At 39.6% G+C, this 18,953-nt stretch overlaps 1 protein-coding gene across 1 annotated transcript in view; it reads right to left on the minus strand.

Moving 5' to 3' along the window:
• PRKCB (protein kinase C beta) overlaps positions 1-18,953 on the minus strand; it is a 396,523-nt gene that overhangs the window by 215,033 nt on the left and 162,537 nt on the right. Inside the window, exon 3 of the mRNA XM_027771796.1 lies at positions 12,246-12,328. Within this exon, the coding sequence (XP_027627597.1) occupies positions 12,246-12,328 (83 nt within the window). The remainder of the gene's footprint in view (positions 1-12,245; positions 12,329-18,953) is intronic.

An 18,953-nucleotide genomic window follows, 5' to 3' on the forward strand; every position in this document is an offset into this window, starting at 1 on the left:
CATCCCCCCGGGGGGTGATTTCTCGCTTTCTGTCGCTATGTCTCTCTCTGTCTGTCGGGCGAGCACACGCGCCCTACAGTGAAAATCTCTCCAAAAAAAAAAAAAACAGGGAGATGTACAATGTCTCTCCTTCATAGCCTGGCTTGCTTCACTCAGCAGTAAATCTTCCATATTCATCCACTTTCTGTCAAAAGCCAGGGTCTTTTTTTTTAATAGAAATTATTTATTTTGCATTACTTCACTGAACATCATCACAGCATACAAAGATGCAGTTTCCCATCCAGAATACACTATATAGTGGCTTAGTCATACATGTTATCATCACAAATAATTTTCCATTTCTTATATACATGTATGTATGTGTATGTATCTGCCATATCCTACCCTCCTATCACTCTATCATTATCATCTCTGGTATTTTGCAGTTACTTTCCATTCCTTTTTGTTTTTCTCCCACATTTTATTGGTTAGCAAAACATCTTAATTTATCTAACTACTTTCAATATCAAGTTCAGCTGATATATAAATATCTGTGAACCAATGTTCGACTTTAGAGGCATGAAACTCTGAGTAAAATGAAAATATTATAAAATAGCACCTAGCTGAGGCTATATAGCTTACTGTGGTCATTAAATAGGTATTTTTCATTTTTTTTATTTCAAGAAGGGCAGTTTTAGCTTTAGTAAATCAAAATTTTAAAATGTTAAGAGAACTTTTCTTAAGACATAAAGCCAGGAAGCAAGTTATGATTCTGTTCAAATAGTAGTTAACTGGATCTGTCAACAATTCAAGAGAAGGGAAAAATCCTTACTTCAACTACAAAGCATAGAAAAAGATCAGTATTGTTTTAGTCAAAAGCCATAAAATTCTATTACATCAGCTCAGTCTCATGTTGTGGTCCAAGCTTTCCACTTAAATTCTGGAAGATAATATTCAACTTTGGACTTGTCTCTACCATTAAACTGGCCCTTTTCTTAGATTTTTTTTAACTTTTATTTCTGTGTGTCTGACTAGTTTTCTGATATAACACTCCCTTCAGAATGTCTTGGAGAATTGGTCTGGTGTTGTTAAATTCTTTCAGGTCTTGTTTACCTGAGAATGTTCTTGTCTTTTCTTCCCATATGAAGGATAATCTTGCTGGGTATAGTATTCTTGGTTGAAATTGTTTTTCACTCAGCATTTTGAATATATTTTCCCATTCTTTATTTGCTTGCATTGATTCCAATTAGAGGTATGCTGTTAGCCTGATGGGATATCCTTTGTAGGTAAGTTGTTGTTTCTCTTTTACCAGTCTGAGTACCTTGTCTTTGTCTGTGGTTTTGGTCAATCTGGCTATAATGTGTCTTGGAGAAGATCTTGTGGGGATGATTCTATTTGGGGTCCTATGTATTTCTTGGGTGTGGATCTTTGAATGTCTCTCTAGGTTTGAAAAGTTTTCTTCCAGGATTTCATGGAATACATTATCAATGCCCTTATTAGTCTCTTCACCTTCTGGAATACCAATTATCCGGATGTTTGGAGGATAATGTATCTATTATTTCTCGTATATTATTCTCATTTTTGTGGACTATTTCCTCAGTCTTTGTGGTGGACTTTTTTAGGCCAGCGATTCTGCTTTCTACATCTGAGATTCTATCTTCTGTATGATCTAGTCTGCTTTTAATACTTTCAAGGGAGGTTTTGATTTCTTGTATTATGGCCTTCATCTCCAACAGTTCTGTTTGATTCTTTTTCATGATGTGTATTTCCTAGTGTTTTTTTTTTATGTGTATCTCCATAGTTTGCAAATATGTTCTCCCCATTCTAAGAGTTGTTGATCTCTCTAATTATTGTTTCTTTTGCTGTGCAGAAGCTTTTTAACCCGATGTAATCCCACTTGTCTATTTTTTAAATGATTTCCTGTGATTTGGGGGTTTATTTAAGAAGACTTTGGGACCAGCAGATAACATAGTAGTTAAGGCACTGGAATCCCACATGGCCAACTGTGGTTCAAGTCCCAAATCCAGCAGCTTGAAAATCATGCCAAGTGCATGTGCATGCATGCATACCCAAAATCCTAAGAAGAGATTGGAGAAGATGGGATTGTGGTCTCTCCTCTCTCTCTCCAGTGGGTACATGTGCCCTATAGAAAAATCTGTAATAAAAGCATTTTTAAAAATTTTAAAAAGTCTTTGCCTACTCCAATGTGTCCAAGAGTTTCCCCTGGGACATCCACCAGTAGTTTTATAATTTGAGGTTTTAGGTTTAAATCTTTGACCCATTTTGAGTTTATTTTTGTTGATGGTGAGAGATAGGGGTCCAGTTTCATTTTTCTACAGGTGGATACCCAGTTTGTCCAGCACCATTTCCTGAAGAGATTTTCTTTTCCCCACTGGCTTGTCTGGTGCCCTTTGCAAAAATCAGTTGGCTATATATTTTGGAGTTTATTTCTGGGGTCTAGATTCTGTTCCATTGGTCTAGTTGATGATAATGTATATAGTAATATCTTTGACTGGACTAATATACAGTGCATTCATGCTGGGAAAATTTATTGTGTATGCTGGAATGATATAGAGTGGTTGAATGTAAAATAACAATAATAAAAGAAAAAGTTTATAGAAAATGCATATTATGAAAAAAACTATGGATGGATTTCCAAATCTTTTGCACCAAGATAAACTACTCATACTTAATTAAAATAGAGAGAGAGAGAAGCTGTATCTCAGATTGCCAACACAATTCAAAATACCAGTCTCATCAGCCTCCAGTGGGTGGAGGACTGATTGAAAGGTATCATGGCATGACTGGATATTGTGGAGCTTGCTCACCTCTCTCTCTCTCTCTCTCTCTTTCTCTCTCTCTCTCCTCTCATCCATATATGCATATTCTCTATCATGAGTAAAGAGATAACAATTTTGTAAATAAATGCACAAAGATATACTCAACATTAGTGCCCACATCTTTGTTTTTAAGTTTATTATTTCCGGGACCAGCAGATGCTGTAATGGTTACGTCGCTAGACTCCCAGGTAGTTGACCATGGTTTGAGTCCAGTACCTGGCAGCTTAAAATTCATACTAGGTGTGTGTGCATGTGTGCCCAAAATCCTGAGAGGAGAAGGGATTGTGGTGTGGCCATCCCCTCTGGGAGGTGACTTCTTGCTTTCTGTCTCTCTCTGTGTGTCTCTGGCAAGCACATATGCCCTATAGCAAAAAGTTTATTATTTCTTCCACCAGAGAGACAGACAGAGATAGAGTCAGCACCCCAACAAGGTCTTGAGACTGTGACCCACCCCCAGCCTCAGCCAGCCCCAGAAGATGAGTATGTGCCCATGCCCAGCATACTCAGGTAGGTGTCCAGACATGAATCCCAAATTTCCCATCTAGGTCAGCCTTGCACAGCATTGTGTTTTAAGCTGTGCGATTGTCTTTAATCGACCTGATTTAGTGATGGGATCAGGAGGACACAGGGTATAACAATGGGTTTTATTCAATACCTGACTATAAATTATAAGAAATGATTTGTAAAACCACAAAATTGTGAATAAAGTGTCTTAGAAACCAGCTAAAAGCTTCTTTAGTGCTTTTGTGCTGCCTGGAACAGAATCCCTGTTCAAAAAAGTTAGCTATTATTTTTAACTACTATTCTTTGCCAGGTCAGAGAGTAACCTACATCCCTTCTTGAGTAGGAGCAACTTCTCCAGATATTAATAATAATTTAAAGATCATTTATTGAATGATTTCTTTGACCAGACACTATTCTAAGTGTGGTTTAAGCAGTCTATCATTGAATACTCTCTCACATACATACATCAAAGAAAAAGTATGATTTAGGTATTAGTTTCCTCATTTTGAAGATATAAAGTAACGGTTACAGACAACTTTCTTCCCAAGGTTACTGGAGCAATAAATACCAGAGCTGGAATTTGACACCAAGGTTTTCTGACTCTAAAGTCCTCGTTCTTTTCTCAGCATTACATCACAGAATTTGAGCTTTTGTATAAAGTAATAGAAATTGCAATTATCTCATAAGAGCATATTCTGGGTGGAGGAGAGTAGAAAAGAATCAGTACTTTCATGATTAGGGACATAGATGAAGCAATGAAATGCTCTTAGTTACAGGTATTAAAGGCTTACTATGCACTGTGCCAACCACTTTCAAGCAAGACTTTGATAATTCTTCTGCTGTTAAACTGTTGTCTTTTGTTTAACTCGTTTTCATTTCAAATATATTTTTTAAATCACTATAAATCTATGTGGTCAATATTAAAATCCTTTTTCATAGATAAGGAAATAAAAGCATAGAGAAGTAAAATGGCAAGTTCAAGTTCCTTTCCTGAATATCTGTGCAGAATCATGCCCCTAATCAGATACACCTGATTCCTGATTTCAGAGTCCATACTCTTAACCACCCTTGGCATGATCGATAATCTGCCAACTATCTACTCGTAGTAAGAGGTAGCTAAGTCAGTTGAGACCTGGGTCAGGGAATAAATGCAATACATTCTTTTGATGAGGCCATCTATGACTCTACACCAAACTAAGATCTGCAGATTTCTTAAGATGTTTAGTGTGATGGTCTCCAGGAGCTTTTTACCACAGTGGCTTAATAGATTCTGCAGTAGGTTAATCATAGATTCTTCCTCTCCAATGAGACAGTGGAGTCCATTTCTCTACCACTTGAGTCTAGACTTGGCCATGAGCCTAGTTTTGTCCACTGGGACATTAACAAACATGATATATCGGCTTAAATAGCACTGGGGGATGCTCCCTTGCTGTTCTCGGAGCCCTGAATATGAATAAGCCAGAGCCAGTGCACTACGTGATAAAGCCATGCAAAGGAGAACAAAGGCACCAGGCTGGTAACCTGCTCACTGCCAGTCACGCTAGATCATCTGGCCACCAACAACCCACTAGATATCCACACATAAGAACCCCTTAAACTCTGTTCCCAGAGAAAGCACCTCACTCGACTCACCCTAGCCTGAGCCCTCAGAGACAATGCCTCACTTTTTCCTTAGATCTCACAGGAAGTTGTGTATGTAGTCAGTATTCTGAATACTAGGTAACCAATAATATGCATACGTAAAGGTTATGGTAATACCAGAGACCTGGTCTCTCCAAGAAGACCAAGAGGTAACCTAGTGAGAAAAAGAACCGAGAAAATGCCTATAGATGACCAGAAGTATCATCTACAAACTCTGTCATGTTTTGAAGTCCTCCAATTGTTAGTACTCACATATAGAGCTAAGTCCCATTGGTAGGGTCCATAGCTAGGAACAGTGACTGGTTCATAAAGCTCTCTCAATATTCTGTGATATAGACTTATCTGTAGAATGAGGTCAACTTCACAAAGCTATACTAATATCCAGAAATGCATGGCTTGGAATGGGCTTGGGATAGCAGACACTAGAGGGTGGAACTCAGCGCATTTCTTTTTCAGGGATGAAACCAGTGCTTTTCTGTTTCATGGGCTTGCTGCAAACCAGCTCCTTCAAGGTCACTTGAAAAAAGAGGGCGCCCCTCCATACCTGCATGAGTATCAGGGGCAGCCAAGAGAGAGCCTGGCCAGGTGGCCAAGCAGGTGTGGCCAGGTCTTAAATCATGCCTTCAACCACAGGTAGTAAAAGATCAATGAACCGAATCATGCCAGTTCAGGAGTCTGGACCAATTCATCATTGTTGGTGCCAACCAACCTTGGAACTGCATCCAGAGATAGAGTTATTTCAGGTAGGCTGCCAAATCCTATGGATGCTGGCTGTAGGGAGCACTTCCTGCTCTCCCCATGCTCAAGGCAATGAATGGTTACACTCCTCCATTCATACAGAGAGGGGTTTCATATCACTTATGGAGCCTACGCACTCCTAGGAAGAGCTGCCAGGTGGCAGGCAGAGAATCTGTTCATTCTTCAGACTTCCATGATCTGTCTGACAGTGCATCTGCCCTTGCACCTGCCCAGCACACAGTCACCGTTACTTACATCACTGTCATTATCTTCATCTGTATATACCTTACATACAGGTATTGTCCAAAGTGCTTTTACAGATATTTAAGGATTTGATACTTGTAGCAATGCTATAATCTAAGAACTATTATTTTATCCATTTTTCAGCTGAGGAATTTAAGCTACAAAGAGATTTAAGTAACTTACCCAAGATCACATGGATCTTCACCCAGGAAAGCTAAATGTATTTCCTGTGATTTTTAACAAGTACACAATACTGCTTCTCTAGTTTCCTTCCTCTGAGGGAACACCTTTTCCTCACTCTCAAACCATGGAGTGGGCACACAGACCTTCGTCTCCAGAAGCAGGCACATTTATTAGTTAGAATTCTCCAGAGAAAAATAACTAATAGAAAACTACACATATAAAAGATAGGTAGACAAATGTTATGTGAATTAAATCAGATGATTACAGAGGCCAAAAATGTTTACAATCTGCATCTGTAAGCTAGAGAATGAAGAAAGGCAGCAGTATAATTCAGTCCAAAGTCTGAAATCTGACTCCAAATCAGGGAGTCAGTAACATAAGTCTTGATCTGAGTCCGAAGGCCTGAAAACTGGGAGCAACAATGTCCGAGGGCAGAAAAAATAAATTTACCCTTCCTCTGTCTTTGTGTTCTATTTTGGGCTTCAACAGATTAAGTGAGGGCAATCTTCTTTATGTAATATATTAACTCAAATGCTAATCTTTTCTGGAAACCCCCTCACAGACATTCCAAGAAATAACATTTTATGAGCGACCTGGGTATCCTATATATATGTATAAAATATATACACACACATATATACACACCCACTCACATAAAATGTATATAGTGTGTATATAAAAAATAAACATACAAATATTCATACATATACTCAAAAATGTATTAATATCAAAATAAGGTGAAAATATTCATGATAATTATAGTCCTCATTTCTGTACTGGTCACATGGTCATAGCTGGTACTTTATAACTACCTTCATCTTCTATCTATTCTGTGTTCCCTTTGTCTTCAGCAAGTACTTCAGCTGGTGGTGGTTGGTCACCTGGCAGGGTGGCCCAACCTTCATTCCTGGAGCATCTGGGCCATTCAGCCATTCATAGTCCTGCCTGGATTGGATTGTTGATGTTTTCCCTGGACTTTAATCAGAGGTCACAGTAATACTCAGAGGAGCCCTAAGGGACCTCCTATAACCCAGATACACTCTTCTTATTCTCCACTGTGGAGTTGTAGTCTAATTTCCCCCTTGGTAATCTGGATCAATAAATCCAACGAGTTCTTTAAGTCCCTTCCGGGGCTGTTGACTCAGAGGCATGAGGAGCCCAAAGTAGCTGGTGACAGTCTCAACTTCCAATTCAATAGAATCATCATTATGTAACCTTGCGGAATCATTCCTCCCTTGGAAGTAAGACCTTTAGGCAAGCAGAGTATAAATCATAGGGAAAAGAAGCAAAAATTTTGCTAATGGTATCACTCCAATTTCCATCCTCTGATTACTGAACCTGAGAATCATGGTTATTAGAGAAACAGCATCATATATTTGATGCTGACTCAGAGAATACATACAACCTTCTGGAGAACCTTGCCCAAGCCCTGCATTGCTACCTAGTTGGTGTTGTAACTGAGTCTTCAAAAGGCCATGTCACGATTCTGTCAAGTCAGCGGCTTTAGGATAGTGAAGAATATGGCTAGACCATGAGCATGGCCCACTACTGCACTTCTTTGACTGTGAGACTAAGTTCCTTAATCAGAAATAATGTTATATGTAATACCATGATGGAGGATAATGCATTCTGTAAGTCCACGGATGGTCGTTTTGACAGAAGTATCATGTAGAGGGAAGGCAAACTTGTATCCCATGTAAGTGTCTTTCCAATAAAGACAAAATGCTGCCTTTTCCAAGATGGAAATGATCCAATGTAGTCAAGCTGCTGCCAAAAGCTGGCTGATCACTGGAAATGGTGTCATATCAGGAACCCAGTCTTGGTCTCTGCTGCTGGCTGACTGGGCATTCAGTGGAGGCTGTAGCCAGACCAGTCTTGGTGAGTAGAAGTCCATATTGCTGAGCCCATACATAATCTCCAACCGTGGTCGGCCACATGGGAGTCCAGCATAGTTGGTGTTGTAACTGAGTCTTCAAAAGGCCATGTCACGATTCTGTCAAGTCAGCGGCTTTAGGATAGTGAAGAATATGGCTAGACCATGAGCATGGCCCACTACTGCACTTCTTTGACTGTGAGACTAAGTTCCTTAATCAGAAATAATGTTATATGTAATACCATGATGGAGGATAATGCATTCTGTAAGTCCACGGATGGTCGTTTTGACAGAAGTATCATGTAGAGGGAAGGCAAACTTGTATCCCATGTAAGTGTCTTTCCAATAAAGACAAAATGCTGCCTTTTCCAAGATGGAAATGATCCAATGTAGTCAAGCTGCTGCCAAAAGCTGGCTGATCACTGGAAATGGTGTCATATCAGGAACCCAGTCTTGGTCTCTGCTGCTGGCTGACTGGGCATTCAGTGGAGGCTGTAGCCAGACCAGTCTTGGTGAGTAGAAGTCCATATTGCTGAGCCCATACATAATCTCCAACCGTGGTCGGCCACATGGGAGTCCAGCACCTTAACAACTACATCACCTGCTGGCCCCAGTAGGTCTTAAATGACAAATCACTCTAACATTTCAATCTAAACCTAAACCTTTGAGTCCCTTCTACATTAAACCAGGGGAAATCAGGCATTTTCAATTCAACCAGGGTGGGCCATCTTTTGATCCATGTTTCAGACCACCAACCAAATAGTTAGAACCTTTTCTAACTCCTTAAACTGAAATATTAAATTCAGAATCTTGGCTTAGTGAACTCATGTCAATAAATTCAGCCTGATCCAACCTTATTTCCTTTCACTATTATTCCATCCTCTCAATAGCCTATACATGTTTCCTGGATTTGTTTGTGTAAACTACAAAACTGAGTAGTTCATTTGGAGTGTGGCACATATTCTCATATCTCTGTCAGTCACATTTTGTGCCTGCATCTAGGAGGCCTGCTGGGACTTGAGTTTAGTTATACCTCTAGAAACAAAGGGTCCTGGGGATGAGTCCTAAAGAATCAGTATTGTCTTGCTTGGCAATTGCCTGGGGGAGATCTTCACTGTTTCCTGGGGCAATTCAGGTTTAATCCCTTCAGACAAGGAGATAAAACCATTTTTGCTGGAGGTAAAGAGTAGTGAGGCCATTTTCCACTAGCAAAACATACTTATCAGAATTAGGTGTTCAATGTTCCCAGACCCATAAGAGTCTTCATCAGGGTCTTTCCAACTTACAGGATCCCGTTCTTAGCCCTTGCTTTACCAATAGACACTCTACAAGGCTGGAAGTCAACCTACATTGTAATTCAGCCAATCACAGGATGAAGTTGTACATTTGATTTTCAGAAATTTAAGCCCTATAGCTACAGGCTATAAGGCTTTCCTTCAGGGTGCACCTTGAAGCTCTTAGATCATTTATGCAGAGCTTGAGCTGGGAATCAAATCCCTAAGCTCATCCTTCTCTTTCACTGCTTTCTCCAGAGATATAAGGAGCAACTAGCCAACCTTAGTTTTCCTAGAATGCTTGAAAATATCATGAAAAGAGTCACTTAGACCCTTGCTTCTTATAAGTGGTCAATTAAGAATATCCAGTACAGGTACTTCGTGTATCTCTGTATAAAAATAGTTCGTGCCGTGGACTACCAGTGCACTCTCTACTACGAGGAATAGACTCATTAGCATCTTTACATCTAATCACATTAGAGAGCTAACCAGAAAACCTAGAAGCAATTCAGAAAACTCATCCTTAAAATTCTGCTCCACTGTTAGTACTAAAATGTTCTATCTTAGTCCATTTGGGCTGCTATAACAAAGTCATCCAAAAACTAGATGGCTTTTATATAACATACATTTATTTTCCACAGTTACGGAGTCTGGGAAGTCACGATCAAAGTGTGGGCAGATTCAGTGTCTGGTGAAAGCCTATTTCCTCATAGATAGCTGTCCTCTCACTGTAACTTCCCATGCTAGAAAGGTGATGGACCCCTCCAGAGTCTTTTTCCTAAGAACACTAACCCCATGCATGATGGCTCCTCCCTGATGACCTGACCACCCTCCAAAAGATCCACCTCCCAATACGATCACCTTGAATGTTAGGATTTCAACACATGAATTTGAGGAGTACAACACATTCAGATCATAGCAGCATATAGCCAGGCCTAGACAATTAGCATAACCCATCCTTCCTGTTACATGTGACATAGGGTCCTAAGAGATTTGAGGTCCTGCCACTAGGTAGTTACCATGCTCCCATAAGAGAAAAGCTTTCCTGAAAATAAAACCAACACAGAGGAAGGCTAAGCCAAGAAATGGAAACAGATGCTCCCAAGAACCTTATTTAAGCACTTTGATCACTCTGCCCAAAGCCAGATGTACTCTTGGGCTTTGCCGTTTCAGGGGCCGAAAACGTTCCTTTTAATATAAGCCAGTTTGAGCTGTGTTTCTGCTTAGGCAACAGAAAAATTCAACAGATACAGACAGAATATAGGAAATACCATCCGCTTGGCTGCAACTTCAGTATCAAGTCTCAGTCTGCATGAACATTCAGAGTTACATAATAGATTCTAGCAATCTCTCCAAACTTCCCTGCCTGTTTTCCTAGAGATGAAAGAAGGAATTGCTCTAAAAGGGCCAGGGAATGGAATCTAAAAAATGGTCCCAACCTTCAGCTCTGCAAATAGACCTGCAAGGATTTGGTTGTTCCATGTTGCTTAACCTCGAGTACCACATTTTTAAGCACAAGCTATAGAGCATTCATATTTCTATGGCAACAGGTATCTCCCCCACCACCACCATTTGCAGCAAAATGGCACATGGCACTTGTAGAAGGCTAGCAGAAGTTAAAGAAATTCAATGACAAAAGGTATTTATTACTCACTAATTATGTTAGCTCAGGTCATCATTAATAAGAACAGTTACAGAAACAAAGCCAATGTGGAAAATTCCAGAGGTGAACCAACACAGAAACAAAATAAGAGAATTAGGAGTGATGGCTGCTGCATATGGGGGATGCTGTACACAGTTCATTACTGGACAATTTCAGCTGTATGTAAAATAATATCCCAACAATGAGATTTTATCCAAAGGAGCTTCTAACCTCACATATCCAGTCTGGGGACAAAAGGGCCCAGAGTAAGCTCAGCAGCTCATCAATAGTATCAACTACTCAGGTTCCTCCAACCCTTCCACTCTGACACACTCAGAACTCCAGCAATGTGTCTCCACAACTCCAAGTATCAAATCATATCTTCACACACACGCACACACACACACACACAGTCTAAAAGGACAAAGAAAGAGATGCTCCCTTTTCAGAAAGGAAAAATCTTCCTAGAAGCCCTGTCTGGCCTTCCTCTGAGGTTCCACTAGCAAGATTGGGTCACATGCTCATTTGCTAGCTAGGGAGCATGGGAATGTATTACATTTTCAGCTTCTGCCAGAAGAAAGAAGATGAGAGCTGTGAGTGGCAATTGTGTAGGCAATCCACTATGTACCCCAAACGTTAGATAAACTTATACCAAAATTTTTGCCATATATATCACCCATCCTGTCACTCACTTAGTATTTTCCTTAAATCAATTTATCTTCTCTTTAACTCAACTATCTTTATTTAGGTAGGAAATTGTATATCCTTCCATAAATGCACTGCCTCTGCTAGATACATTTTCTAATCCACATTAAGATAAATACATAATGGTTAAAACAAAAACTGTCTGTCCATTTCATCTACAAGCATCTCTTGTTGTAGTGACAGTATCCATACTTTGGGATGCACAGTAATAGGGTAAACTCATTTCCTCCTAATCCCTAGGCCCTGATATTAAGAACTCCCTAGCACAGAACATTGTAAATATGCTGTAAAATATATTGCAAAGTCCCATCAAAACTACCTGTGTACAGAAACACTGACAAGTAGGCCTCTGCCCATCACTCTGTGCTTTAGCTATAAAGGTGAAGACATTCAGCAACATCCCAGAGAGGAACTAACTCATTTCCTATCCAGTCACTTCTCCTCTCAAAATGTTTGTTTTGGTTTTCCCACTACAAGGAAGACTGTCTCCAGGGTGGCAGGGTCCACCACCTGCCTTGGAAGGAGAACATCCCCACTTATTTGTCTAAACATGATCACTCACACTTACCCAAAAGGTGGCATGGACTGTGGACAGAGAAAAGTGACTACTGCCCAGTACTTACATCAGAGGCTGGGCCCTTGTCAGCGCCAGGGCAGGAGAACGTGACAAACTCATGGCACCGCTTGTGCACAACAAAGCAGCAAACTGCAAGAGAAAAATAAGGGTGGGAGGAAAGGGAGAGGGAAAGTGGAGGGGAGGAAGAGACAGGGAGGAAGAGGCCATTACATCTGGACTTCATTGACAAGTAAAAGGCTCACACCAAAATAAACAATAGCGTCAGCATCTGCATCTTGTCCTTTCTGAAGTCAAACACAGGGGTACACAGAGGTTGCATCTTGCCCAAGAATGAAACTTCCAAAGTTATCTAAGATTCAAAAGACCACATATACTCAAAGTTGCACTCTCTTGAAGGTTTCTTTAAATACCTCGTCTTTTATTAGTTTTGGAACAGAATGTTATATCTTAGATCAGGCAGCAGATGAGTAGTTGGCTTGTCTTTAGATACACAATGCAGAAAAAATATAGACCTGTAAACACTAGTTACACTTAGACAGGTATTGATAATATGAGGGACATAAATGACTGAGTGAGCAGGGGCCAGTAGGTGGCATGATGTTTGAGGGGCTGGACTCTCATGTGGCCAACCAGGGTTTCAGTCCCAGGCCTGGCAGCTTGCTTTCTCTCTCTCTCCCTCTCTCTCCCCCTCTCTCTCTCTCTCTCTCTCTCTCTGGTGAGCATACAGGCCCTATAGCAAATTTAAATAATAATATTAATTAATTTAATTTAATTTTATAATTCTTAAAAAGAAAGAAAGAAATTGAATGAATAGGAATGGCAGTTGCACACCTCGTTTCACCAAGAGTAATGTTGAAGCAGAAGAGTGAAAGAAAAAGGCGATAAAGTTCACACCGTAGTTAACAACCAACTACATGCAGTCGTTTGCCATATGCAACGTTTCCGTCAAGGACAGACCACACATCCAACAAAGGCCCCGTGCAATTATAATGTTAGAATGGAGCTGGAGACATCCTTGTTTCTACTCTAACCTTTTTAACCTAATCATAATTTCTTGGCATCTGATGTGAAATGGAAGTCTAATTTGCCATTTTTTTCTTGAATAGGTAACCCATTGTACCAGCATCCTTTATTGAATATTCCATCCCTTCCCCACTGATTTCAAATGCCACCTTTATTATATGTTCAATAATTATATACACTGGGGTCTGTCTTAAGGCCTTCTGTTCCACTGATCTGCCTTGTAGTACAGCAATACAGGTTTTAATTATAGTCGCTTTATAATATGTTAAATTTTGGCAGGGCAAGTCCGCCCTCATTATCCTATTTTCAACATTTTCTTGGCTATCACTAGATGTTTGTTCTTCCAAGGAAACTTTTTTAGAATCAATTCATCATGATTTTTAAAATACCAATGGAATTTTTATTGGAATTATTATTTAGTTTTTCATTGCCTTCTAACAAATGATTAGGACTTTAAAGTTGTCTTAAATTTAGGAGTTAAATTAATAATAATTAACACGTTTACAACAATGGGTCTTTCCACTAGGAATTGATTGTCCCCTTGTCAAAATCTTACGTCTTCCAATAGTGTCTTTAATTTTCACCACAGATGTCTACCACATTCTCATTTACTATCATCTGAGAGATTCCCTTTTGTAATCCTTTGGTGAATCTGACTTTTTTGTGACATTTAGTTTCCCAACTGGTCATTTCTTACAAATAAGAAAGCAATCGATTTTTAGTGTATTTATTTTATAAACTTTTTAAAATCTGATTTATTTCCTTTTTTTTTGGAGAGGTTTTTGCTATAGAGTGTGTGCACTCTCCAGAAAGACAGAGAGAGACAGAGAGACAGGAAGCGAGAAATCACCCACCAGGGGGATGGCCACACCGCAATCCCTTCTCCTCCATTCTCCTCTCAGGATCCTGGGCACACATGCACATGCACCTGGCATGAGTTTAAGCCACCAGGTCCAGAACTCGAACTGCAGTCGACTACATGGGAGTCCAGTGACATAGTCATTACACCAACTGCTGGTCCCCCTAAATTGATTTCTTTCTTCAGAGGGCAGGAGGCACCCCCAATAAGGTCTTCATGCTACAATCCATCCTCAGCCTCGGTCAGCCAGGATCATGGCATGTATGCACCCACTGTGCTCAGGAAGGTCCCTGGACACGAACTCAAGTCCTTTCCCTGGTGAGTCTAGTTGCTGCTACCATGCCACCACTTGACTTTTTTTAAAAACTCATAATAGTATTTGTGCATTTTCAGTTGCTTGTTTTGAGTTTTCCAGGTGTCAAAACATATTATTCCAAATAATAACATATTTCTTTTCTCCTTTCTGATAGATATGCCTCTTCTCCCCTCCACCTTATTTTCCCAAATTTGAAACTTTTAGAACAATGTGAAATAGAAGTGCTGAGAGCAGAGTTCTGTCCCATTCCTGAGGTTTCTCCAGCGTCACCCTTCCCCCACTCCCTACATTTCAACCACATAGGAAACTTTCTCACTTTTTTTTCAAATTAACTTTTGGAATTCGGATTTTCTTTAGAAATTTTTTTCTGGACTGATGTATTTGTATTAGTTATTGCTTAGGAATATGAATTCTGGAGTCAGATGGCCAGTTTGAATCCTGCATCCATCATTGGCAAACTATAAGGGTCGGGTACACTATCTTATCTCCCTGTGCTTCAGTTTTGTCTCTGAAAAATGACAATGGTAATACAAGTACTCATAGCGTTGTCCAGATGAAATGAGTTAGTCTATGCCTAGAACTAGGCCTACCATTCATGACTGTTCAACAAATGTCTGCTCCTATGTGCCTATAATTTACTGTTCTTTCTAAAGCTCCTTTCAGTTCATTTATTTCTATTCCGCTTCATTCAAAATTTAGAGATTTTTAAGGTAAAAATCTTTCTTTCAAGTACAGTTTTGGCAGCATCCTATTTTTTTTATATTTAATGCCATTATCATTTTAAGTTTCCAAGTGATCCATTCATATGGTGTTAATTTCTTCTTTGACCCCAAACTGTTTAGGTAAGTGTCTCTCCCCCCACCTCCATTTCCAAGTAATTGCTTTATTTTAGAAACTTTCTTCATGGGGCTGACAGGAGGCATGGTGGTTAAGGATGCTGGGCTCCCACATGGTTGACCGTGGTTCAAGTCCTGGACCTGGCAGCTTGCTTTATCACTTTCCCTCTCTCTCTCTTGCTCTGTTCCTTTCTGGTCAAATTAAAAATAAATAAATAAATGAATGAATAAATAAAGTTAAATAAAATAATTCTTTATAAAAGAAAAAGAAACATGTTTTTAAACATCCAAAATATCAATTATGATCTTATTTATCCTTATCCCCTTTGTGGGAGGCCAGGAAGTTTATGTATAGTTTCCTAGTATCTACCATAATTCCTATTACATAATTGATATTTAATAAATAAATGTTTGATGGATGAATAAACAAAAGAATGCACATCAGCATTCATAGAAAAGGGAGAAAACACAGTCAGCTTGATGGAAGATGTAGCTCCTGATTGGTCCTTTCACATTCCACCTCTACAGGCCGTGGTGTTAACACATCAGTCATTGACAAGGTCTTTTTAGATGGCCTTCCAATTACCCACAGAAATAAATACTTATCGAGAATCCCTAATTCAAACTCTGACACTTTTTGAACACCAACATAATGCCACAAGTGGAAAATTCCACACCTGATCTCATGAGATGGGTCATAGTCAAAACTATATGCAAAAGTATTATATAGAGTTACCTGCATGTGGATATGGTGTATATAAAACATAAATGAATTTCATGTTTAGACTTGAGTCCCATCCTTAAGAAATTTTGTTATGTATATGCAAAATATTCCAAAATATGAGAAAATTTGAAACTCAAAATACTTCTGGTCCAAACATTTCAGATACACTACAGAATATTACTCAGTCATAAAAAAAAATAAAAATAAAAATAAAATCTTGGCATTTGATAGAAAGTAGACAAATATGGAAGATATACTGCTAAGTGAAGCAAGCCAGTCAATGAAAGAAAAGTACTGTATGTCCCCACTCAATATATACCAAATGTCAGCACTCTATAGCAAAAACTGAATGATTGCCCTATAGCAAAAGAATCTCTTAAAAAAATAAAAAAGAAAAGAAAAGAAAACCTAAATGATTGGAAGAGATAAAAACATGGAAAGTAATGATGATACTGGAGACAGTGGGAGGTGAGGGGGAATAGGGGAGGGTGAGAAGGAGGGAATCAAGGGAAAAAAGAAAGAAGCAAAACGTTTAAGGGACCCAAGATGGAAAGAAATCTGTTGATTATAATGCTTATGGTAATGTCTTTTACTGGACCAATATGCAGCATATTCATGATGGGAAAATTCATTTGGTATGCTATAATGATACACAGTGATTAAATGTATAAATTTTTTTTAAATTAAAAAAAAATTCTTAACCTGTTATCCATCCCCACTGAGGAGCCATCAATATGCCAAGTGGCTTGACTATACCCAACATTCTCTACAGAGTTGCTGGAAGCAGACTTTGGAAGGCTGATGAGATTCTGGTGCAGGTACTTCCTTTACGCAATGTGTTTCTGAAAAGTTGTGCAAATTGAATTTCCCATTAACTAAAACACTTTAAAGAAAGTAGTAAGACTTGCTATTTAAAGAAACAAACTAAATCCTTTTGTGATACAAATAAACACCCCCTCATTTCTGTTTGGCAAATTCAGGGTAAGACCAGCTTTTCTTAAAGAAGAGGCTTCGTTTACTGAGCTGCTGAAAAATGTACTAGGTTCCACTTTCAACCAGGTATCTGGTGAGAGCCAAGAATCCCTAGATGCTTCATGGTTTATTCAATAACACCTTGTTCTACAAAGGTTGAACACCTGTAGTCTACAACCCTCTGAATCTAGGATATAACCAAACTTTATCAGGATGACACAATGAAGTCTCAAACTCAAAAATGTGTAGGAGCCAGTGAGTAATGAAAAGGTCTGAAGGCCAGGGACAGGAATATGCACATGACCTGTTTAAAAGGTGAAGCTATAGGCTGACTCTATAATTCAGCAATTAAAGGAGCTGGATCCCAGATGGCCTGTTGTAGTTCTTACCCTGGCCCTAGTAGTTTGAAAATCACACTGGTGCATGTGCATGAGTGTCTGAAATCCTAATGGGAAGAAGGAATGGAAGAAAACAGATTATAGCACGACCATGCCTCACTGAGGGATGTTCTATTGTTCTCTCTCTTTCTCTTCTTGGTGAGCACACATGCCCTCTAAATATAGATATACCTATGTGTGTGTGTATGTGATAGGATAGGATACATATATACATATATAGGATATATATATGGGATTGCTACTCAGCTATCACTGAGAATAAAAAGGAAGTCCCAGGGGCCAGCAGATGGTGTAATGGTTACGTCACTGGACTCCCGCTTGGCTGACTGTGGTTCCATTCCCAGACCCAGAGGCTTGACACTCATACTGGGCACATGTGCATGTATGCCCCAAATCCCAAGAGAACAGACAAGGGATTGTGGTGTGGCCATCCCACTGCGGGGGGTGGGGGGATATCTCACTTTCTGTCTGTCGGTCTGTCTCTGTCTCTCCAGCGACTGCACTGCATGTGCCCTATAGAAAAAGAACAAACAAACTAACAAACAAAAACTCTCTGAAATAAATAAATACAATAAAATAAAGAAAAAAAAGTCTCATTCCTCCCTTATCACATGCAAGATCATAAGGACACATGCTGTCTGTGTAGGTGAAAAAATGCGCCCCCACCTGCCAAAAGATGCCCATACTCTAATCTCTGGAATCTGTGAATATCTTACTTTATATAGCAAAATAGACTTTGTAGATATGACTAAATCATCTCAGTGCACTCAATCTGACTGCAAAGGTCCTTATAATAGGGAGGCAGGAGGGTCAGAGTCAGAGAGAAGGATGTGATGATAAAGCAGAGGTCGGAGGAATGCCACAGCTGGCAGTAAGAAGAGGAGCCCAGGAATGTGGGTGGCCTCTAGAAGCCAGGAAAGGCAAGGATTGGCTTCCTAGAGATTCTGTAAGAAATGCAGCACTGCTGACACCTTGATTTTAACCCCCAGAAGGCCCATTTTCAGACTTCTGACCTCTAGAACTGTAAGACAATAAACCTGTGTCATTCTAGGTCACTGTATTTATGGCAATTTGTTATAACTACAATAGGAAACTACTGGGTCATTGGAAAAATCATGACATGCTTTTCTATGCAAAAATGCATTATGACTTTTCCAACAACCCAATAATATGCCAACCAAGGATCAGAAATACCTGATTGATCCCAGAAGCAGTAGCATCTAGTCAAAAGGCCGAAAGACACTTCAAGGGACCTCTCTAGAGACTATACTTCAAGAAAACACTGAGACCTCAGCTCTGCATCACACCACTCCCAAACTAACCACTAAACTCTAACCACTCACCTTCATTCATTGCATTCAGAATAGGACTTAACTGAGTCATCAGATTCCACCCCCTCCCCCCTTAGGAGTTGACCCTCCTTATCAACCCAATTCTCACTGAAGTCTTTAGGAAGCAATCCTTACCACTAAATTCATATCAACCTGAGAGAGAAATTCAAGTACTAGTTGAAGATATTCGTGGTGAGAGAAGAAAAAGAAGGACCCTCAACACTTCCCTAGATTCTCCTCTCTCTCTCAGGATACCCCAAACCAGCCAGCCTAAGAGAGAAGCCCACCATCAGCC

This window comes from Tupaia chinensis, unplaced genomic scaffold, assembly GCF_000334495.1.
Source record: "Tupaia chinensis unplaced genomic scaffold, TupChi_1.0 Scaffold000231_2, whole genome shotgun sequence".
Classification (NCBI taxonomy): domain Eukaryota; kingdom Metazoa; phylum Chordata; class Mammalia; order Scandentia; family Tupaiidae; genus Tupaia; species Tupaia belangeri.